Source organism: Branchiostoma lanceolatum, chromosome 9, assembly GCF_035083965.1.
Source record: "Branchiostoma lanceolatum isolate klBraLanc5 chromosome 9, klBraLanc5.hap2, whole genome shotgun sequence".
Classification (NCBI taxonomy): Eukaryota; Metazoa; Chordata; class Leptocardii; order Amphioxiformes; family Branchiostomatidae; genus Branchiostoma; species Branchiostoma lanceolatum.
The window spans coordinates 4,774,482-4,797,645 of NC_089730.1; the positions used below are offsets into that span (position 1 = coordinate 4,774,482).

The 23,164-nt window shown below is 40.7% G+C and overlaps 1 protein-coding gene across 6 annotated transcripts in view; it reads right to left on the minus strand.

Annotated features, from left to right (window-relative positions):
* Positions 1-23,164, minus strand: part of LOC136442427 (protein transport protein Sec16A-like) — a 41,330-nt gene that overhangs the window by 6,380 nt on the left and 11,786 nt on the right. For 4 of the 6 annotated variants that reach the window (XM_066439272.1, XM_066439274.1, XM_066439273.1 and 1 more), the window contains exons 5-28: positions 21,441-21,547; positions 18,521-18,669; positions 17,995-18,056; positions 17,391-17,529; positions 16,202-16,420; positions 15,606-15,703; positions 15,283-15,364; positions 14,366-14,483; positions 13,596-13,707; positions 12,841-12,949; positions 12,661-12,714; positions 11,911-12,108; positions 11,308-11,470; positions 10,581-10,679; positions 9,974-10,143; positions 9,090-9,179; positions 7,959-8,144; positions 7,648-7,689; positions 5,437-5,523; positions 4,267-4,359; positions 3,569-3,625; positions 3,089-3,194; positions 1,818-1,949; positions 926-1,047 (exon numbers count right to left, since the gene is read on the minus strand). In XM_066439272.1, the coding sequence (XP_066295369.1) occupies positions 926-1,047; positions 1,818-1,949; positions 3,089-3,194; positions 3,569-3,625; positions 4,267-4,359; positions 5,437-5,523; positions 7,648-7,689; positions 7,959-8,144; positions 9,090-9,179; positions 9,974-10,143; positions 10,581-10,679; positions 11,308-11,470; positions 11,911-12,108; positions 12,661-12,714; positions 12,841-12,949; positions 13,596-13,707; positions 14,366-14,483; positions 15,283-15,364; positions 15,606-15,703; positions 16,202-16,420; positions 17,391-17,529; positions 17,995-18,056; positions 18,521-18,669; positions 21,441-21,547 (2,794 nt within the window). The remainder of the gene's footprint in view (positions 1-925; positions 1,048-1,817; positions 1,950-3,088; positions 3,195-3,568; positions 3,626-4,266; positions 4,360-5,436; positions 5,524-7,647; positions 7,690-7,958; positions 8,145-9,089; positions 9,180-9,973; positions 10,144-10,580; positions 10,680-11,307; positions 11,471-11,910; positions 12,109-12,660; positions 12,715-12,840; positions 12,950-13,595; positions 13,708-14,365; positions 14,484-15,282; positions 15,365-15,605; positions 15,704-16,201; positions 16,421-17,390; positions 17,530-17,994; positions 18,057-18,520; positions 18,670-21,440; positions 21,548-23,164) is intronic. The other 2 variants (XM_066439275.1, XM_066439276.1) reach the window with 2 other exon arrangements.

The following is a 23,164-nucleotide window of genomic DNA, read 5'->3' on the forward strand; positions in this document are numbered from 1 at the left end:
TTGAAACACATGGTTCAGTAAAAAGCACTGCGGTACCGTAATTTCATAATGATTAGTGGTGTTAGTAAAATCAGTCAATTTTTTTTTTTTTCTTACCTTTTAGCTCTTTGTTGGTATTGGTAAATTAATAAACCCACATTGAAAGGTAGTCTTATATTTGTAGATAACCTGGGCTATATAGACAAAACCTAGTTAGGCCATGTTGATTTGATTATGGATGACATCCGCATGCGCATCAATTTTCGTCCATTTCCAAAGAAAAGAAAAACAGTTCTACCATGAATCACGCAAAGCAGCTATAAAATGGGCACATACATGCCGTAAATTGCAAAAAGATATTTCAGAAAACTAATGTCTAGAATCCCAAACTCAAAGAAGAAGATGTGCAAAAAACAAAAATGAAGAATCCATTATTTGGTATAGCATTCTCTGTGTGGTAAGTCATTTGTTCAACCTTCCTGACCACGTAGATTTTATGATGAATTCAACTTTTTTTTTGAAAACATTTCTTTTTATTTGCACGCTCACATCAGTTTTGGGGTTCACAGAGGATGTCATCCATATAATCAAATCAACATGGCCTTATTGAAACAAAAGCTAGGTTCTAATAGGGAGTATTCTAGTAGGGTTCTAATATTTAGTATTAAGTTGTTAAAGAAAGGAGCTAATTTTCCTAGAGGATAGCAACAAGGGGATAGTACTAAAAACCTAAACTATAAGAGTGTCTATTATTGGTGATTTTATTGCAATTTCTCGTTGTACTGCTAGGGGGGCTCTCTACGAGACACGGTAAAAGTTTCTCTCAACTGACGGGCGATCCCCTTTCAGTGATGGTCTCCAGCGAACGAAAGACGGCACTTTGCCCCGGCCCAAACGCGGTCACGGTCGGAACGATATTGTGACTAGCCCAAATGGCTCTCCTCACCATGGGTTGTTGTTGTTGTTGTTGTTGTGCCTGGGTCGGTGCAGGGGTTCCCTGTGGGTTACCCTGGGTCATCGTCCCCTGGAGCTGCGAGCCCTGCGGTTCGTTGGCATCCGACGTGGGTACTGCAAGGAGAGGAGATAAGCTTTACACATTGCAGGGATGCCCCCTAGTGAAGCATGCTGGTACTGCAGTGCATGAAAATATCCTTTGTAGTTCACTGGATACTGGATATAGTTTACACTATCGACTTGAAGTGAAAGAGCAAAAAATACATTATACTAGTAACATATTTTGAAAATGATGAATGTATCAAAAACATATTGAACAAACGATGAAGGGTAAAAAAATTAAGTTTTTGTTTATACTTAATTTCATATACCCTCTGCAAACAATCTAATAAGTTTAATATTACTACCAAGGTAGTACTTTATAATAACTCCTGTTTCACACACTTGATCTGTAGCAACATGTCACTTGGAAATGGACATTTTCTGTATCTGTATCTGTATCTATATAGCCGGTATAACTGCAATTAGGCGTCACACCAGCTTCGCAGGCACGCGGCGCAACAGCAGCTGGTTATATTACACCGAACGGTCTGTTACACTTAGTCTTTGCATGTCTGACTGCAACCGTTCCTTAAAGCTATTTAGTGAAGATGTTCCTACAGTACTTTATGACAACGAGTTCCATTCTAATATGGTTCTCGGAAAAGACAAATTTTTGAACACATCAATCCTTGGCTGATAACTCGGGTACTTATTTTGTGTATAATGACAATTTTGATAAGGAATAAGACTTCTACTATTAACAAAAATAAAGGCTTCTTCTTTTTATTTCTAAGTCAAACACAACATAAGTTGAATGGACTAAGATGTAAGTTGATTCTCACCAGCAGTAGGTACAAACAGGTTGGGCATGGCGTTCCCTCCCGGCGCCATCCCTGGGAACAGGTCGGGGGGAGGGGCGGCTGGCTTCGTCGTACCGCTCTGGTTCAGCACGTCTACGTACTTTCCCGTAGGACCTGCGGGGAAAACATGCAAACATTTATAGTTCTGGACTTATAAACACTGGACAGGAATTAGTAGAGCTGTATGATTCATAACGAGTGGTGATCAATAAGTCCTCGGCCTCACCCAGAAATAAGGTCCACATCTCAAATTTTGGGGCATAATTATAAAGTATGACATGTTTAGCAATATACACCAAACTTCAAATTATTGTGGTCAATATTTTTTAGTCCATGTCCATTTGAAAACTAGAAGGTAAGTGATGCGAAAAACAATGTTGAACTCTGATCAGAGATATGTGGGTCGAGTTCCTCGGGCCAAGAATTCGCATAAAATCTCCGAAGACATTGTCAAAATGTTTGATGAAGATTCCCTTCTTATTTCAACTAAAAAGAAGTGGGTATCCGACTTTCATCAGAGCAAGTTGGCCAGCACACCTCAGGTCGCAGCTCAATTGTCCATGTTTGTATCCTTCTACCTCACCTAATGTTACTGAGTGCCGTCTGCAAAGTAATGATCACAACGATTTGAAACTTGGTAGACATACATAAAAGACTTCATACTACATAATTATTTCCCAAAATTTGAGTTGTGCACTTTATTTCTGGGTGAGGCCGAGAACTTATTGATCACCCCTCATAAGTACAGGTGCAAAATACTGGAACGCTAGTATACCAGTACTGGACCTGTTTCTAATTAGATTAAGTCTGACTAGGATGACAGGTAAGGGGATGGGAACTTTGACAGATATATTTAGTCCATAAAATCACAGTGACAGCCTCTGAGTCTGAGCACTAGTGCAGAACAGAAGAACAATTTTGTAAGGGTCCAATTTCCATCTTTGTTTTCATAAAATGAATACCTCATAGATTTTGCTGTGGTCACTATTATGGATGCCATGTAATAGGCTTGTGTCTAACATTAAAAATTATGTTCCTGTCAGTTAAAACATGCTTTTATCCTTGTGGAAGATTGGAACATTGGAACAAGTATTTCAGGTCCAGACCTATTTCTAAACCAGTGTACTTGCACACAAAATTTGAACACAGCTCTAGGGAAGAGTAGAGAATCAGGTGTTTGGCTAGGTTAGCCTAGCCTGGAAAGGTGTAAGATATGTAAGATGTCATCTACACATAAAACAAAGATATCCTACCTGCTCTCCTAGAGAACCTGTTGGGTGTGTTACCAGGTGGTGGGGCCGGTCCACCGGCAGGGGACGGCATGGGGTCCTTAGGAGGGGGAGGTGGGGGTGCAGCGTCCTGGGGGGAGACAAAAGGTTTGACTTGTTTAATTCCTTTATTCCATGACAACTGGCTGGTAACAATGTTTCAGTAGAGCCAGCTATGATGAGTAGATTCTTGAAATCAAAAGACAAAAATAAAGTTGAGACTGGTTGAATACTCAGAGTATCAGTGCTGTCATTTTCCCAAAGCCACAAATGAAAAGTGGCTGGCCACTACTGACCCTGACAATGTGTAGTATACTAGAATATTACTATTATTTATCATCTTGTATTGCAGTGTACATATATCTATTTTATGTGCATAAGCCAAGTCACATTCTAATAACCTGCTACAGCCTGTAAATTGACAACATGGAACAAGACCTATAGTTTCCAACATGGCACCCTTACCTCCTCTTCAGCTTCATTCTGGTTTATCCACTTGCCCCTCGTAGCGTCCCAAACAATCTGCAAAGGAAAAGTCCAGAGACTTTAGCACATTTCTGTAAAGAACGTTCTTTCTTTCTTTAGTTTAACTGTGAAGACATACATGTATAGACAAGGCTCTCCAACTAACCATGACAGTGCCATAACTTTGATGAACTTTCACAGAAACTGCACTTGTACATGTATGTGGCACTCAGAATTCTCTCTCTATTTTTGGAGGTTAGACAAGGTTGCACTTCAGATATGGAGGTTTGATGACAGTATTCGGATTTTGAAAGAAATAAAAAATTAACGGCTCTTGGTGAATGTCAATGTGCAGATGTTGGCACATTGGCGCACCAAATCCGTAGTGTGTTTATGGTACACATTTTGACAGATTAGCCGAAGAGGCTCTGTGGGCGTCACTCCACCACCAGGGAAGGTCGTGTAAAGTGCCTTTCCCAAGGGCACAACGTTGGGGCATAGTGAGTATCAAACCCGGGACCTATTGGTTCTGACTCCAACACTCTAACTGTTACGCCAAGCCAACGCCACTTATTTGGATAACTTAGAATTACTAACTGTGTACAAGAAGTTGAGGGAAAATGAAGAAACGGATGGAGACCAGTACTATAGATTCATACATGCATGGCGGAAATAGTGCTACAGAAGAGAAAACTCACAGATTTGTTGGTATCATCAGGAAGGTGAATCTCGTTCTTGCCCCTCATCATTTTGTTGAAGAGCCCTCCCAGCCATGACGTTCCTCCTGACCTCTACAAGGGTTAAGAAGAGAAGTGGTTCAAGAAAGGTTAAAGGTAAAAGGTCAGCAAGGAAGAACTGTTGACAAGAACTAAGCTGCTGGGTGAAGAGACAAAACTTTAAGAAAACGAGTGTAAAATTCATTTAAAGGACTAAAATACCAATTTTTTTTACTAAAATGTACTAGAAATCACTGAAACATATTTCTTTCCTTTCCTTGATTATATTCAAAGTGGGAAAGAGTTTTCTTTTGTACGGAAGGATGTTAAAATTTCTTTACTCTGAAACCATGCAATTATTTGGAAGAAACCTGGCTCCATACATGTATGTATGTTATTCCAGGTTGCATATATAATGAAATCTTAGTTTCAGAAAGCACCCAGAAACTTTGTCCATAATATGTTAATGTGGTAGCACATGTTAGAGAATACAGTGCCCAGGGCTTGCACCACAGAATAGGACCCAAACCATGAAAATATGGTAAAGTGCTGTTGTTTGTTAGTCAGTGTTTTGACAGGAGTGCAACCAAAGATAAGAAAGAACAGTAGGACCAGTTTACCCTTACCATACATTGTAGTTATCTACAAGCTATTACATGCATCAATCCTGGCTTATCAAAGTTATACCATTATCCAACGGACCATTTGCACCTGGTAGCATCATGCTTTGAGGGAATGAGTAACACAATACCCGATGACATTTACTTCTGTTTTTTCTTAAAAAAAGGGAAAATATTCCAAAACTTTTTTTACGGTCCAAAACATTCCCTTTTTTATCTGGTTCACTTTTTACTATTTGCCACATTCTTAGATATTCTTCCCTTGAAAATAATTGTGTCTTGTAAAGCATATTCCATTTATTCTATTTCATATGATAAACCAAAATTTAATGATGATAGTATTTGCTAATTCCCTCAAAGCATGTGCCATGCTTAACCAAAACTTTAAAAATATAGTGCCTGAAAAAAAATTGCACCAAGCATAACTGAAGAAGTTGTGCCTTAACCAAAAAAAAATGCACCAAAAAGCTCAATTTTATGTTGTGCGAATTAGTAACAAGTATGTGCTGTTTGTGTTTAGATGAACCTCTACCTGGGCTGAGTTTTTTTGTCCCTGGTGACTTTGCGAGGCCTTATTTGAGTCCTTTGGTTTGGCACTAGCCTGCCTAGAGTTGGGGACCTGTCGGAAACGAACATGCACGCAGAGAGAGAGAGAGAGAGGGGGTGAGAGAGTTGTGTGGACAGGTCAACATGATAAGAAGTTCACAACACACATGTACAGCATCGAAAAGGGTACAAGTGCAACAAATTGGGTGTACAAGTGGAATTATGCCTTACAACAAGCATTAAACAAGTATCACAACTATAGGTTATAGGCTACTGCCAACTATAGCTTATAGGCTACTGCCATTAATGCCAGTTTTTTTAAGCCCCTGTCACACAATCATCAAGCTTTGGTTGTATTTGTTTTTCTCAGAAAGTTGCTGAGTTTATAAATCGCCAGAGTCGCCATAAATCAACAGATTTTGCACCTGAAAATCTATCCCATCACATTGGATGGAGCTTGAGAACTGCAAACATCAACTGATCTCTAAAAATTGCGAGATGATTCTGAAAACACCAGGCGCACTATTGCGGAAAACGTAATTTAGAGCTCGCAGACTCGAAGGCAGATTTTTTGCTGTGTGACAGGGGCTTTAGGGATATGATTTTGGAGCAGTTTTTAACAAGAGAAACATGTGGAAACAACAAATGGAGAGAAACAGCAAAATTGTGTTCCTGTAATACTAAATAGTACAGCACAGACCAGGAAGGATTGAGGGTAAGGGTGTTTGTGAAAGTGTCTGAATTCTTGTTGTTGAATCAATTTTGTTGTAAGAATAATGGCTATCTTTATAAGATTGCCATTTTGATAGAAGCTGCAACATACGTCCAGCAGCAAAACAGTCTCCTAAGACTGAAATGTCAGAGACAGACAGAAGACAAGATTGGTGCTATTTTAGAATTCTCTTATTCACATACAATTCTTCCTGGTCTACCATTGAACTACAAGTATCCAACTTCATACAACACACCAACAGAACAACGAAACAAACTATCACAATGAACATACAAAAGAGCAATAGTTGAAGATAGTCATGAAAGGGGAACACAACATCAGAAAGACAACTGTTACAATAGAATAGCATGGGGTTACACAAAAAGGATGCTAGGAAAGCTAAAAAAGGTGTACGGAGAAAGCTACCTCAAGTATCTCCAAACTTGGTTCTAAAGAAACAAATGAACATGTACGACCTATATATAACAGAAAAAAAACTTTACATCCTCCAAAGTATATTATAAAATATAGATAAAAAGTCAGCAACTGTTAAGGGAACCAAAGGAGGATGATATCTTCCAAATGATCTATAAAAAAACTGTCAACTGTTAGATGAACGGCCAACTTCTGTGTCTACCTCCTGAGTTTTTGCCTTGTCTGACTTTTGAGTCTCTGCTAAGGCAGTGCCCTCCTGGCCTTCTACAACTCTGAGATCACTTTTGGCAGCTTCTTGACTTTGCGGAGGAAGGGTCGATACCTTCAAGACTTCCTGATCACCCTTCCTTCCTACTTCTCCCCTTCCTGTATCTGTCTCCTTGTCTGAATCTTTCACATGTCTTGGAGAGCTTTCTTCGCCCTCTTGTTCTTCGATCACTTCTAACTGAAAGAGTTTCCTTCTCACAACGGCTTCCTCTCTCCAAAACAAACTGCTACCCCTTGCATCTAGTCCGCTGTCATGACACTGGTCCTGTAGTTGACTGTTACCTACTGACATGGCAAGTTCTAGTTTGGCTGAGTCTCTGTTTTGGCTCGGTTGTGCAAACTGTTCGGGACTTTCGTGGTAGGGGCTCACGCTCACGCGTTTGGTCTTTCTGTTTCCGCCAGACGGCTAGATTGAGTTCATGATGATAGTATGAAAGGGGGAAGGGGATGTTGTGAAAAATCTGATGCTAGTCTCAAGAAATCTTGAAGAAGGAGTATGATCTCTTGATTGTATTTCAACTAAATTTCGTCTACAGGCTCAACTGTAAGTTTTCCCAATTTTTTTCCATGTCAAAAGATCTTGCTGCAAATAAAGGGCTCCAATGTCAACTCAAACCCTTCCAAGAAACAGTTCCAAAAGAAACACCCCCCCCCCCCCAAAGGGAAAAGTTACTATATGGTTCCATTAAAAGAAGAAAAAATAGAGAAATGTCTGTAAAGAAAAATGGAATTATTTATAAATAATAGGGACCTGGTGAAAATCTATCGTCACATCTCACATACCTTTTCCTGTTTTTTCTGTCCCGGTTCCTCCTTAATGTCCACCTGTAGCACAAAAATGTGTCAATATGAAACCAATATTCATTGGCTAAAAATCATAGAAAAACCAATCGCAAAAAAAGTTATCAAAAAATACAACTATAAATCTTTCTTTATACAGAGCTTCTTCATTTCTAATGTCAAGCTAACTAAGAATTCTAGATCTCAACTCTTAATAGAAACTCAGATAATATGTTTGTACTGCAGTCTCAAATATGAAGTCACTGTCAAGGGTGTTTAAAGATGTCTTGAGGGTGTTTGAAGTAGCTTCTCACCTGTGACGATTCTGAGGTTGTCCTCTGTCTCCGTCTCATCCGCTGTGACCCGTGGGACAGCTGTGACGACCCGCTCATCGATCTCGCCCGCGTGGTGGAGGCGTGGGAACTTCCGCTGAGGGCGCGCAGACGGCCGTGGGAACCCTGGGAGTCCGGCGTCCCTCGGTGCTGCTGCTGAACCATTCGCTGGAAAGATTTTTTGAAAATGAAAATTTATATTTTTTGAAAATAAAAAGCGATATTTTTTGAAAATGAATATAATTTTGAAAATAAAAATTAATATTTTGAAAATGAAAATCAATATTTTGAAAATGAAAATAAATATATTGAAAATTAAAATTAATATTTTGAAAATGAAAATTAATATTTTGAAAATGAAAATTAATATGTTGAAAATGAAAAAAAATGTGCACAGGAATTAAAGTATAGATAATAGTCATTTAATCAAATATGAATTACAAGTCATAAACAGATATGACATTGACAGGCTATTAAGCAATTGAGCTTGCATCACTGATATTGAAAACAAATGCTGCATGACTATCAATAAACAACTCATGATATGAAAAATTGTAGTACAGGGAAATAATCCATTGTTTGAACATGAAAAAGATGAAAAACATTGTCAAGACATAAGCAAAACTGAAAGAAAATTAAGAATATGACAGACAACAGTTTGCAACTTTTATTTTAACAGAACAGCTGATTGTGCATATAAAACTGTGATTAAAAAGCAGTACTGAATACAATTCTCCGTTTAACAACAGAAAACAAGAAAGTGACAAAGAAAGAAAAGAAGAACGATGCATTGATAATGCATGCACATCAAGCAACAGAATAGAACAGAAAATACAGATTGATTTACAGCAGCCAGAAAGAACTGTGGGTTTGTGATAGTTATTCTGTATGTTACAACCCTAAAAATAATTTTTGCATCACCATGTAATGCCAAGTTTTCCCCAAATTCACTACCCACACTACAGTGATTTCTGAACATTAGCAAAAGCAAGATACTAGCCCTCTGTAATAGCGGTAGGCTAGTTGGGCAGCCCTGGCTATGCATGCTGAACAGCCAAAGCAAGAAATGAAAATGAAATGCTACAGAAAGAAGACTACAAGTAGCGTGTTTACAGGGCTATTTTCTGAGTCCTTCTCTGCGGTGTCGGTCGGACCCTCTCCCGGACTCTCCTCGGGACTACTGGGCGCGAGAGTTTTGAAGCTCTGGGTGGAGAGGACAAGTCAGAGAAAAAGAGAGACACTCTTGTGTGAGAGTAGCACACTGGATGGAACACACACTGTGCTAGTATTTTGAGTGAATGAGATCACACAGACATTATAGGATTTGTGATATAGAAACAGAGGTAAAGAAAGAACATGCAGGACTTGTGCTATATAATCTCTACTTCTCACAAAATACCATTGCTTTCTTTCCATACATGTTTTTTTCAACTTGACGAATCAGCTTTTCTGTATCATTCTTTATACATGTCTTTTTCAACTTGACGAATCAGCTTTTCTGTATCTTCAACTATATAGCCGGTATAACCGCCCTTCGGCGCAACACACCAGCTTTGTAGGTATGCGGCATGGCAGCAGCTGGTTATATTACAATGAACGACCTGTCACACCTAACCTTTACACATTTAGCTGCAAGCATTCTTTAAAGCTATCCAGTGAAGATGCTTGGTGATAACTAATTCCACTCTATGATATAGCTCTAGAAAAATATGAATTTTTGAACACATCAATCCTAGATTTGGTAACTTTTGTACATGTACTTGAACAAGGCATGACTATTTCTTGTTCTTTCACATGACATCAGTCCATTTATAGACAATGACAAGCAAAATACCAGGTACACAAAAAAAAAAATCACTATCATTTGTCTTTGATTTTCTGAGTACTTTTTTTTCTGAACTGTTGTCATCAAGTCTTCTAAAGGACTGTTTGTTTTGAACACTAACAACTAATATTAGGCTTGCCCCTGAGGCATCGCCAAAAACACAAACACGTACCACTTGGCCGGCCATCTGGTCGTAGTAGTCTGGTACGTCGTTCTCGACTTCGGTGCCTCCGTCAGTTGTGGTGGTGGCTACGGACGTCGTGCTGTACTCACTGTTCATGGAGGCCATTAGGTTCATGTCATTGGGGACGGGCTTGGACCACGGCTGGTAGTTGTTGGGATCTGGGGAATGGGAAAGAACATAAGCTCAAAAGTTCATCAGTGCAGGCAAGGCTATTAGCCAGCATGGTGTCAGGGCGTCTTCTGGATGCCCTATACTAAGGAAATAAAGAAATTAGATGCCCTCATTTTGCAGGGGACACCCGAAGGACACCCTGTTTCCCTGGTAATTACATACACATGTACATGGGAATGACTGAATAGCAAAGTTCTTTATTTTCAACCACATATCTAACAAGAGCCAACATTTTGGTGACCGTCTGTCACCTTCCTCAGGGTAATTCTGACTGCAATGCAACTAGATGTCATAGCTAACAATGCAATTCTAAATGTAACATGATAATGATCCTTTTGCAACTTCAAAACAAGATATCCAGTCCAATTGATCATTATACATGTTTGTTTGTCTGTGATTGTTGTAAACAAGTAAAATGCTTTACCGATTTGTTGTTGTTGTTGTTGATTGTACTGCTGGTAGGGGCTGTCTGTTCCACCCTGCTGTTGGTAGGCTGTTGGGTCCATTCCACTGGTGTTGTAACCTGCAAGGAGGTAAATGATTGTTGTAGACATGTATTCACTTAAAACAGCTTACACACACACAATACAGTTACATTTATGCCACAGAAAGGAGAAGGGTAAGGGGTGGAAAATGAAGAGACAGTCCTCTACTTTTCTTTCCAATTTCTACATTTCCTTTCCTAGTATGATACATACACAATGTATGTAGACAAGCATGGCACAAATAACATATGAATCTATTAACATGATACATGTATTTTTCCACACCTCATGCGACTTGCAATAGCAAAATATATCATTTATTTCCTTGAATAAAACAAAGTCTACGCTGCTATTGTTTTTACTTCACTGAAAAATGGAGGAATGGTTTTTGCCATGTCTGTGTACGTGTTTGCTTTTGCTTCTAGATATTTGTGGTCAGCCTCAATTAAGAACCTATGGATGAATTGTGACAACATTTAGTATGTGGGAAGACGGTCAAGTTTGGACCCCCTAAAGTGTGACCTTTGAACTGCAGCAGAATCTTTTGTCTAGGACATGCTAGTGTCTTAATTGTTTGGTGGCAGATGGCTTTTGATGTAAAAAAAGAGTTGGTATAGGTTTGGGCCTCCTAGCAGCTTGTTCTGGAACTGTTACACGAGGCCTTACCTTCATACTGCTCCTGCTGTTGGTTGGGGTCATACTGGGGCGTCCCCATCCCCGTGTAGGTGGTTTCCCCAGGGGTGGGGGTGCTGGTGCCGTCGATACTGGGCTCCGTGGACCCCACAAACATCGGGGTGTCACTAGCCGATGATGGCAACAGGGCACCCTCCTGAAATATGATATTAGTGATCAGAATATTAAACCCTACAATGCAAAAAAATGCATTTTTACATACACTAAAATAGCCATTTTTCTTTCTTCTATGATACCGGTAATAAACGTACTAATTTATTTGATAAAACCTGAAAGGTTTGATAGCTTCCAAATCTTGTCATTGTCACTTGTCGAGGAAAGAGTTTATTTGCACTCACAATTTGTGAGTGGGTCAGATAAATCTGTCCGGATATGCAGCTTGTACTGTTCAGTTAATACCTGGTGTGCTACGCCATTAGGCAGTTTACCGGGTATGCAATACAAACAATTTGAAAAACTGAAACTCTAGCTGACACTGGGGGGTGAAATATTCTGCATCTACTTGCAAATGTTATCTTTCTAGTATGTTCCTTCCTCTATTTAGTTGTCACAAATGTAAAACTTCTATGGCCTCACCAGGACTTGCTGGTTCATGTATCTGATGCTGTTGATCCATTCGTAGTCCTGGTCTTCCTCCGCGCTGAGGCTGGAGAACTGGGGGTCGTGCCAGAACAGTCGCTCCGACAGCTGGTGCAGCTGGCCGATCAGCGTACTACTGAAGGACGTCGGCGCTCTCTCCACCGCTGAGACTATACACTCACAGTATGTCAGGGCCTGGGGTGGGAGGGGGGCAAGAAGGAAACGTTATGTACTGTACATGCACATGGATCTCCCTAAAGAATTGAACAGTGGCGCTCCTCCATCCTGTTCTAATCCCAGCTCCATCCAGCCTTCAAACTTAGGGTATTTTTCCAATTTTTACCCAGCAAAGTCTGTATTTTTGCTCAAAACTGGAAATTTCAGATGTAAAGCTGAAGTTGCAGGAAATGACTTCCATCATATCTGAAAAAGGCAAAATGCAACAGCCTCTCTCCTTTAGAGAGGTGTGCGCCCCCCTCCAGACCTCCCCCTCGCCACACATATCCTGTGCCTGGCACCCTCCCCCCATCCTGCTATATATTTCTAGGGAGATCCCTGCATGCATATAATATAGGAATTGTGGTGTGAGAGCCATGATTTTCAGGTCCTGGACATAAATAAGCATGAAGTTCAGTGGTACATAATCCAAGATTGCCTACATTTTCTATGCATCATTATACAAATACATGTGCCTTTTAAAAGGTGAGACTTAGACATTATAGGTTCAGCAAAGAGAGTGTCAAATACCTGTGCTGTCATACCACACTCTGCTAGCCTTGTTGCATACAGAAACTTGTACTCCTGAAAATAAAGCATGAGAGCATTCAAAACCTGTCGAAATTGAAAAAAAAACCCACCATAATGATAAATTGAAGGTGATACAGATTTAAATATCAGAAAAAGTATTGAGGACTATTTTTCTTATACCTGGAAGCTGGGTAGGATATAATGTGCAGCATTGCCCAGAGTCATGGCGTACTCATACACTTCTGTCATCTGGATGGCTTCATTACTAGCAAACTCCATGAAGGGGAGGCTACAAGATGTGAAAACATAAACAAGTCATTACAGAAAGAAGCATTGGTTGTTCCTGAGTGAATCTCTTATTCTCTGATATCTTTTTCTGTGTTGCAACAAACATATATAATAGAATCTTAGAGGTTTGAAAAAAATCATCAATTACATGTATTTGAAATTTCAAGTGTTTTTCCAAGTTCAAAGAACATATAGAAGAATTCCTTATTGCAACAATTTCTGGTACAATATTGCACTTAGCCGTTTGGCACCCCATTCTCCATTGGTAACAGAGTTAGGCAGCAGGGAGAAGGTTAAGAACTATTTGAAGTTTTATTGTGTGTGACGAGTTATTGTCATACTGCAAGTTGTTTCCTTAAGACAAATCATCTAATACAATAAGTACTGTAAATGCAGAAATGTTCGTGGTGGTTTTATGTTCGCCGTTTTCGCGGTGAATTCTTTAGCGAGAACTTAAAACCACTGTGAAAACCCGTTCCGTTGTGTGACTGTAGCGCTACTTATTGTTTTAAACACGAACTCAAAATCACCATTTTCTCCATACCGCAAAATTAAATCCTGGCGAACATGTTTGCATTTACAGTACATACATGTCCTAGATTGTGCAGATAGAGAACACAAGCAGATACAGGAGGCCCTGAAGTTACCTGTGACTAGACCCCAGCAGCACCATCTTGCTGGCCTTCTTGCTGTAGTGTCCAAAGTTGGCCTGTGCCATCAGGTAACAGAAGTGGGCTGCATGGAGAAGGCCTCGAGAACCTGGAAAAAAATCAAGACAAAGATTAAGAAACTCTTGCTACAAAAAAGGACTTGCACTTGATGAGGAGTTCTGGGGCTTCCCCATCCATGTGCAAGCACGTCTAACCCCCAGATGATGGGGAACAAAAGACGTTAAATTGGAGAGAGAGAGAGAGAGAGAGAGAGAGAGAGAGAGAGAGAGAGATAAGATTGATGAAAATCTCCAAATTTTATCCAGTAACTGTTGTAGAGTTTTAATTGTTTCTACATATTGTTTACCTGGATGTCTTGAACCTTCACAAACGTATTGAGATTGATGATATATTACTATCTTTTGCCATATCTAGGATTCTGTATTGTTTGTCTTGTATTGTACTGGGGCCTCTGCTCTTACTGGCTTAGCAGCCAGGGGCTGAATACTAGTTGCAAGTACCTAACTTCTGTTGAATAACTTTAAGACAGCCTTCCGCCATTTCTTAAATGTCAACTGTTGCCTCTATTACAAAAACAAACATCTAGCAAAACCACATACTTAGTTTAACATCCGCTGCTAGTCTGGTCAATAGCCATTTTTCCTCAGTCTCAAAAACATTTTTTAGACAATTCTTTAGCCTTCACTTTTGTTGTCTTTCAGAATGAAATCAATGATTGGCGTTATCAAAACCACAACCTTGCGTACCTAGTGTATCTCCGAGGGTGATGATGCTCTTTCTGTCCACCTCTGGTCGCTGGGTGTGGTTGGACAGGACCATCGCTAGGTGTGGTCTCCAGTCTCCCCACCTCTCATCTGCACAGCTCTGCAGTTCACAACAAAATCACAAGGGGGCATTACAACACTGGTAAATGTATTTTTACAGAGGATGATCAGTGAATAAAAAAGAAAAACTATCAGTGATTTTGCTTGATGGTGATCCAACAAAGATAAGCAAACCTAAAATTGCTAGCTAGCTTTTCTATTGCATGTAGTTGGTGATATACATTTTCTATGCAAATATGTTAAAGGCATCCAGAGCATTTTATGAGGCTTAAAACTTGAATTAAAAAAATTCCAATTTCTAGTCATTCCTACACATAGTAGTTCAATAACACCATACCGTTACATACCGAAATCAGCAAAGGAGCAAAGATACGATGTCGTTGTGTGGTGAGAACTGATAGAGAATCCAAGTCCTAATAGACTGTTCTTGACTGTCCATCACAATTAGCGGTTTGGCCATGGCCAATGAGAGAGTGACTGCATGTCCGTCAAATATTTGCATTTTTACGTTTTAATTTTTGTATTTCTATGATTTGACGGAGGTGGGCGGGGCTATGGTATCTACAGTATTTACAGTAGGCGTGTGAAACTAAAAGATCACCATGTGCACTTTTGATAAGAAAGCTCAACGCAAATGTGGTAAACAGTGGCATCAATGGTCAATTTCATAAAGATTACAGCAACTAGAATATTTCCAGTTATCAAGTCTAAAAAAATACTCTGGGTGCCTTTAAGTTTGCATCAGGACTGTTGGGATTTAGAAGTGGAATTGCTTACCATCACAACACAACATGCCATAACTTTGAGAGAACGAAAATGATAAAAAAATAAAGACTGACCGTGACAGCTGCAGGTTGGCGGTGAGACATGAGCTGGTACAGAGTCTGTAGAGGGTCGTTCATCGGCAGGCTGTTCGCAAACCTACAGATAACATTAAAAAACGTAAATTATCATTCATCTATAAGTCGAAAAAGGGAAATGTAACTGACTTGATCCAGTCTTCCTAAAAAGTGCCATGTTGTCAACTTCCTACACATCCTTAAGGATCACCAATGACATATAGGTTTGCACATTGGACAAACAGACCATTTCTTTAAACAACATTGTGCTACATGTTATTGTAACTGTTACAACATAACAAGAAAACTACATGTAGCCTGACCTTGTCATGACATTGGCGTGAGCCCTGGAGTCCATCTTGCTGGCCAGCAGCAGGGCGTGGCCCCACAGGCCCCCCTTCATGGCCCATTCTAGGGCATCCTGTAGGAAAAAATATCAAAACATTATAATCAATACATTTAGGGATATAACAGTACAGCAAAGTAGGATAGAAGAGGACTACTACTGCCGTTTCTTGTAGGGTATCCTACAAATATAAAAACATTTAACTACAGTTGGGGGCAACAACGGAAGAAAATGTTAGGGGCTCTCTGAAAATGTTGGACCAGGTGCAAATTGTTTCTCGTCTAATATGTAATAGGGCTAACAGTTTGGGCATGTTTTCTTCACTCTTCAAATCAACTTGTCAAAACTGGATGGTATGCTCCTTGTTCTGTTTCGCTTTGATATGAATTGATGAAAGAAGTATTGTCCCTTTGAATGCTGACTTACAACCTTAACCTTAAGAGGTTTGCGGTTAAAAAACTTATAATAAATTTTTCCCTCAAACAGTTGCAGTACTTAATTTCTAATCAAAGTGTACTAAATGTACATCTGTGTTGGCTGTTGGTAAAACTGCATGTTAGTTACTCCCCCTACCTTTTTCCTCCCGAACAGCAGCAGTTCTCGGAACTTCTGGGTCAGCCTCTCGATGTCCGCGGCCTCGGTCCCTCCCACGGTGCCGTCGCTCGTGCCTGAGGCCTGGGACAGGTCCCCCTGGCTCCCGCGGTCCTCCCCCTCAGCTTCCGTACGCTGGGGGTACGCCATGGACGGGTGGCCCTGCAGTAGGAGCTCCGAGATGTCCGTACCCACGATTGTCTGGAATGAAGGAAAAGTTTTGATTTTTACGTCTGATTTATAAACATCAATGAATAACTTCATTCTTGTTTTTTTACTTTGCTTTCTGACAGAAAAGGACGACGTGGCACTGCACTCTAGTTTTTCAACTTATTTTAACAGTACCAGGTACACAGAGCAATATACCTATTTTTACACCAGGTCCTGGGTGGAGTGAGGAAAGTCAAGTTAAGTGCCTTTCCTAAGGGCACAACATCGGTGGCGTCAGGGGGATTCGAACCCGGGACCTCTGGGTTCTGGGCTGAACACCCTGCCATTATGCCACACGACCCCACGTCAAACTTTAACTTCATTGCTAAGTCATTTTCAATTTAAGCTCTTAAGCACGATCACAGTGCAACACCACCATTACACCTTGACCAAGGCATCAAAAAGCAGCTGACATGCCAGTTGGCTGTGGTTGTGCTTAAGAACTCTACTTGAATGTGAATAGATCTACAAACTTTCGGAAAAGCAAACATAAAAGCCGAAACTGGCTAGTTCAGTCAGTGCGATGAGGGACTCTTACAGTGTTCTCGCCAGAATCTTTTCACAGCATAGGGGTCAGGTAAAGGAGGCCAACTTTACGCAACGCAGGTCACGCACAGAGTGCCGAAGACATGACAAGAGTAAGCATGCTCCCAAGGAAAATCTTTAAATTCATAACCCAATGAGGCACTATTTTCTACATTTTGAGGGATAAATTTGGTGAAGTAAAGTGTTTCCTCTGTCACAGCCTTATTCTAAAGCCAAATATGACCTTTTATTTGATTTATGAAGGGTCACAAGGTTCTCCCCAGAAGGAAATACCCCTATGCTGGTTGAAACACAGCATAGGGGTCCAGATCACAGCATAGGGGGTCCAAATCACAGCATAGGGGGCCCCTATGCTGAAAAGGCCTGGCGACAACACTGTCTTACATTGTAATCCCGAAGTTGCACAGTAACTTACCCCGTTCTGTCGACAGAGGAGCTCGAGAAGTTGCCAGAGCAGCGCGGCTGACTCCTTGTCCCTAATGTCCGTACTGGCCAGACAGGCCGCGGCCTTGTCCTGACAGAACCGAATTACATCGCTCTTGTGGGTCACGCCCCTGAGGAAACAGTCAACAAGGAAAGATTATCCACTCGTTCGACAACAAATGAAGTCATCTTCCTTCTTAATGTCACCCATACACAGGAAATTAGCTAGCAAGGCGTCAGGACGTCTTCTGGACGCCCTACACTAAGAAAACAATGAAATCAGATGCCCTCCTTTTGCAGGGAACACACAGAGGACAACCTGTTTCCCTGGTAATTACATACATGTACACATAATCATGTCATGTGTTCCCACCACACACACTGCCCACTGTTGTTTTTTCCTCATACCACTGGAACAACATGAAAACTGATTGGCAAGAAAAGCTACGGGGTAATTGTTAATCCATAGAGCCCATTTTTGGATGCCCCATCTATAAATCCTATCCTCCTTTTCTGTATCACCTATACATCAAGTTAAATATGTAGTACAAAGAGGCTAGTGCAGAGAGCAATTAAAAACAAGGTGAATGGCATACTTGATCAGGGGTCCATGGAAACTTCTGAGTTCCTCCACTTCATTGTTGTTCACTAGGAGAGTCTGTGGAATAAACAGAATTAACTGTTTGTCATCATCATCATTAATTAAGTTATTAACCGTCTGTGCTCACATTAGATTCAACAACATACATGTATGACAATATGGTTGGGGTTTATCATTGCAAAGAAGTTAGCTCTATTTGTTACCAAACAATGGGGGGAGGGGGGTTGTAAATGACAGTTAGAGAAGACCAACATCTACATCATAATGCATCATATTCTAACAAATGTCTTGAAGTACAAGGAGGAATACATGTACTGTTAAGAAATACAGTTATTGTTATGTGTATGTGTGAGAAAGAAAGTTTTGCTTTTCTTTTAGATCTACAATATGGCCAATTTTCTGTCATTCTGCAATTTTCAATCACTTTTCAGTGAAAATTTAGCTATAGATGCATTAACAGACACATTCACAGTCATAGTTTTATTAATTTCCTCCTCTCGTATTCTCTGATTTTCCCTTACCTCCAGACCGTGTACTTCGACCACAGCAGGCATGCCGTCAGCAGGGTTGTTGGGCAGCACCTTGATCATGTGACCTCCAGGACCAAACCGTGCCAGCACGTGGGGGATGTGGAACTTAGCGGGGGTCGTCCGGGTGGCAGGTGAAATTCCTACGGGGAAAATGGAGTTGTTTATCAATCAAAGAAACTATTTCAGTAACTGTTGTAGATTTAGGATGATGTCTTTTAGAATCCCAAAAGTGTACAAATTAAAACTGCTCACATAGGCCTAAGAAAAGGCTCCTTAACCAGAAAAATGACCAGATGTTGGGATATAGTTTTAAGAGAAAAATGGAAATATATATCAATCTTATGAAGAGGAAAGAAACTGTCTGTGCTGTAGGCTAGAGTGGATGTCCTTCTGACTACCAGAATCTAATGTTCAAGTGTATTAAATGGATAACATTTAATACACTTGAACTATGTGAGCAGCCTTAGGGCAACAAGGAAGCCCCGTTCTAACCCTATGAAAAATATTGACTGGAAGTTGGTAACATCTGATTCTATCATCAAAAACCAGTTTGTACTAGAGGTCAAGAACCGCTTTGAAGCCCTCTCTGAACCTTCCGACTACGTAGAAATGACATACAACAATCTTGTCAAGGCCACTGAGGAAGTGTCTCTCACCACCCTACCCAAGAGGGAAAAAAGGAAAACCACACCGTTTAGTTCTCACACACTAGTCACGGCCGCCCGCATGAAGGTGACGGAAGCTACAAGACTTCATGAAAAAAGACCAACCAGATCCACCCTCAAAAATGTCAACAAAGCACAAAAACAGTTAGACGAAGCCTATGTTACAGCACAAGCTGAGTATATCAAAGGGAAAATAGACAAGATCAGTCTCCTGCATGCATCAAGACAGCACGAAGCAGCATGGGAGACAATCAATGATCTTAGCGGACGCAAAGCCAAACCCACAAGCAGGATAAAGGGAGGATCCCAAGAAAAAAGGAAGGAAAACTGGTTCTCTCACTTCAAATCCATACTTGGAGAGGCACCGAAGGTACCATCAAACCAACCCCTCAGGAAGATACAGAACTTAACATCTCCACCGAACCTTTTACACTTGAAGAACTAGATACAGTACTGAATTCGATTGCCAACAATAAATCACCTGGGCTCGACAACATTCCTGCCATAATATGGAAGGATCCAGTGTTTAACAACCTACTTCTCTACCTGCTAGCTGTGTAATAACACCTTCCTTACACACAAACCCCCTACTGAGTGGCTCAAGGGCGGAATTATTCCAGTACCGTGACTTAACATCAGCTGCTAACTACAGGGGAATCACCCTCACTCCCATAGCTGCAAAAGTGTACAACAAACTCCTGCTGACTCGCCTTGTTCCAGCATTAGACCCGCTACTGAGGAAAAACCAAAACGGCTTTAGAAGAGGTAGATCCACCATATCTCAAATCCTCTCAATCCGTAGGATAATAGAAGAGATGAGAAGATGTAACAAAGACCTAGTACTGCTCTTCGTCGACTTCCGCAAGGCATTCGACTCCATAGACAGGAATACCATGTTCGAGATACTTCCCCTGTATGGAATTCCTTTACCCATTGTTAATGCCATCAAGGCGTTATACACGAACACCACTGCTACAGTTATCACGACTGATGGTGAAACAAGCTCCTTTGAGGTAACAGCTGGAGTCCCACAAGGGGACACACTAGCACCGTTCCTCTTCATTACTGTATTGGATTACATTTTACGACTCTCTTTGGACAGCTAATGCACGAAAAAGGAATTGAAATACAACCTAGAAGAAGCAGTCGACACCCTGCTGTTAATCTTACGGACTTAGACTTTGCTGACGACCTGGCCCTGCTAGCTCAGCTTGTGAAAGATGCAGAGGTGTTGTTACAATCACTAGAGAGGGCAGCTGCCCAAGTGGGACTCTACTGCAACGAAGCTAAGACTGAGTACATAAATATCTGTTCCTCTCCAACACCAGTACAACTTAAATCTTTATCTGGTATTGTGATAAAATGTGTCGAGGATTTCAAGTACCTTGGGTCTTACAATGCTAACTCTGAAAAGGATTTTAACATCAGGAAAGCCATGGCATGGAAGGCATGCAATAAACTGGACAAAATTTGGAGTTCTGGTCTATGCAATAACTTAAAGGTACAAGTCTTTCGCACAGTAGTCGAACCAATCCTGCTATATGGCGCGGAAACTTGGACTCTAACCACCAGGTTAGAAAAACAACTTGATGGAACCTACACTTCACTCCTACGCAGGGCTCAAAACATTAGTTGGAAACCATCCAACCATTAAGACCATCTACGGTAGACTCCCTAGAGTGTCACATAGTCTTAAACAGAGACGAGTCCGGTTTGCTGGCCACTGCCATCGGGCCAGCGAGGAGATTGTCTCATCTCTCACACTGTGGAAACCACACGGGAAAACACACTCCAGGAAGCTGACCTTCCCAAGGACTATCTCAAGGGACACAGGGATTGAGTTGGAGGACTTGGGAGCAGCCATGTCAGACAGACTGATGTGGGCCTCGGTGGTACAAGGGCTCGCCCCGTCCTCTGCTGCAGAGGTTGACGGATGATGATGATGATGATGAAATGGATAACATACATAAGCCTGAGAAAAGCTTCCTTAATTTGAAAAATGAAGAGATGACAACTGTTGTATTAAGCTTTAGACGGCAAGAACATGGGACAAAGAAAAAAGTCAAGATTCTTATAAAATACTACTCAGTTGAATATGCGATTTACTTTCCTCATTTTTGTTTGAATGAGAGTTCTGATCCATTAAATCAATTATGTGTGGCATTAGGACAGAAGGACCCACATTTGTAGAAATGGATTACTGTACACAAAAGTACAATGTAATTGTGTTAGAAATTGTGTTACACCTTGCTGATAGGAGTCCCTGTACCAGTCCCCGTACCCGGTAGTACTGTTGTGACCGTACGCACTAGTCTCTGCCTGGCTGGAGTCTCGGTGGAAGTCCCGCGCAAACCTGGACAAAAGTGACGAAAATGGACAAAATTTCGAAATTGAATTCTTCACATTAAGGAAACATACAGATTAAGAAAACATGCAGTACCTAAAAAATGAATTAAAATTTATTATAATTTGATGCATTCAGACCAACAAAAGTTAGTTATGAGTATGACATTTCAGCCATACTCTATGTCAACTTTTATTTACTTTTATCGTTAAAAACATAAGTTTTACATAGGTTTAACTAGCTTCTTTCACAAACATCTAGTTAGTATCTTTCCTAACGTCTGTTATTTTTGTGCTCTTCAGGCATTAAATACATCTAAAAGGTACGTTATTGGAATGACTGAATGAATGAATAAATGGATTATTGAATGAACAAGAAAGAATCAATAAATGAATGAATGAATGACGTCATGGATTCGTCTTTACCTGTCGTCATAACAGTTTCTGATTTTCTACTTCCAATTTAGTCTTCTAATTAGTCTAACTATTTGAGCATTGAAGCACCACAGAAGATCTTGCAACCAGTTTTCTTAAGTTAATGTTTCACTTATATTATTAGTGTCTTGCCTGTCCATTCTTTGATATTATCCTCCCATCTACTCCGTTGCCTACCTTCTTCTTTCTTCCTGGACAGTTGCTTGCATGAATTGGCTAGTCAAGATGGCCGTGACATATGACTGTACCACTTTAGTTTTTTTTTCTTTCCTGTGGCCTGCTAGGTCTTTGTACGACCCAATGTCTTTTTGTCAGACTTGGAAATCTTATCATTATCTCATTACTTGAAGATATGACAATACAGTCAAACCTGCCTATAGCGGTCACTCAAGGGACTGGCCAAAATCGACCGCTATGGACAGGTGGCCGCTCTATAGAAACGGTTGATTGACCACGAGTAATAAGTGGCACATGTTTTCTGTACCCACTGAGAAACATTTATTCACAAACATGTACAGTCAAACTTGGTCTACCGACCACTTTCACAAGACGACCATCGGCTCAAGATGACTGCTTTCGGTAGGTCCGGATTTTTCCACAAGCAAATTTAGTCCAAGTCGATCCATCGATCCGCCCCCAATCCGGAGCACATGCGACCAAAATGTTGCCAAAGACAACCGTGTCATTTTCAATTGCGCGGCGACATCATTTATCAGCAAATAATTGCGGAATTTCACGGTAAAATCAGCCTGTTTGGGTCGGATTCCTTGCCGGGAGAAAAAACAACAGCTGCAAGATGGCGCTTGAGGTCATAGGTCATGGGATAGTCTACTGTAATGTGGGTGCAGCTGTAATGTGTGAGTTATGATTTTACTCTACATGAAATAGTACAAAATGTAAACTTATTTCGTCAAAGAAGTTCTTTGAATAAAGAGAACAGAATGTACAAAGAATGGATGACTTTATAACCTTTTTTTAGAGGATAAAAGGCATCTGTCTTTTTTTAAACAAACTGCTCCCCCATGGTACTACTAGTGAAGTAACCCAAGTAAACAAAACGTCCCGCTAGGACCGCGCACCAAGAGGCCCTGTTTGTCTCAAATTTCTGGCGCCTTGGCGGTTTTGGAAATTCAAAACCAACACCAGGAGCAAAATAAAACCATGTACAACATTTTCATGGGTAACACTGCAG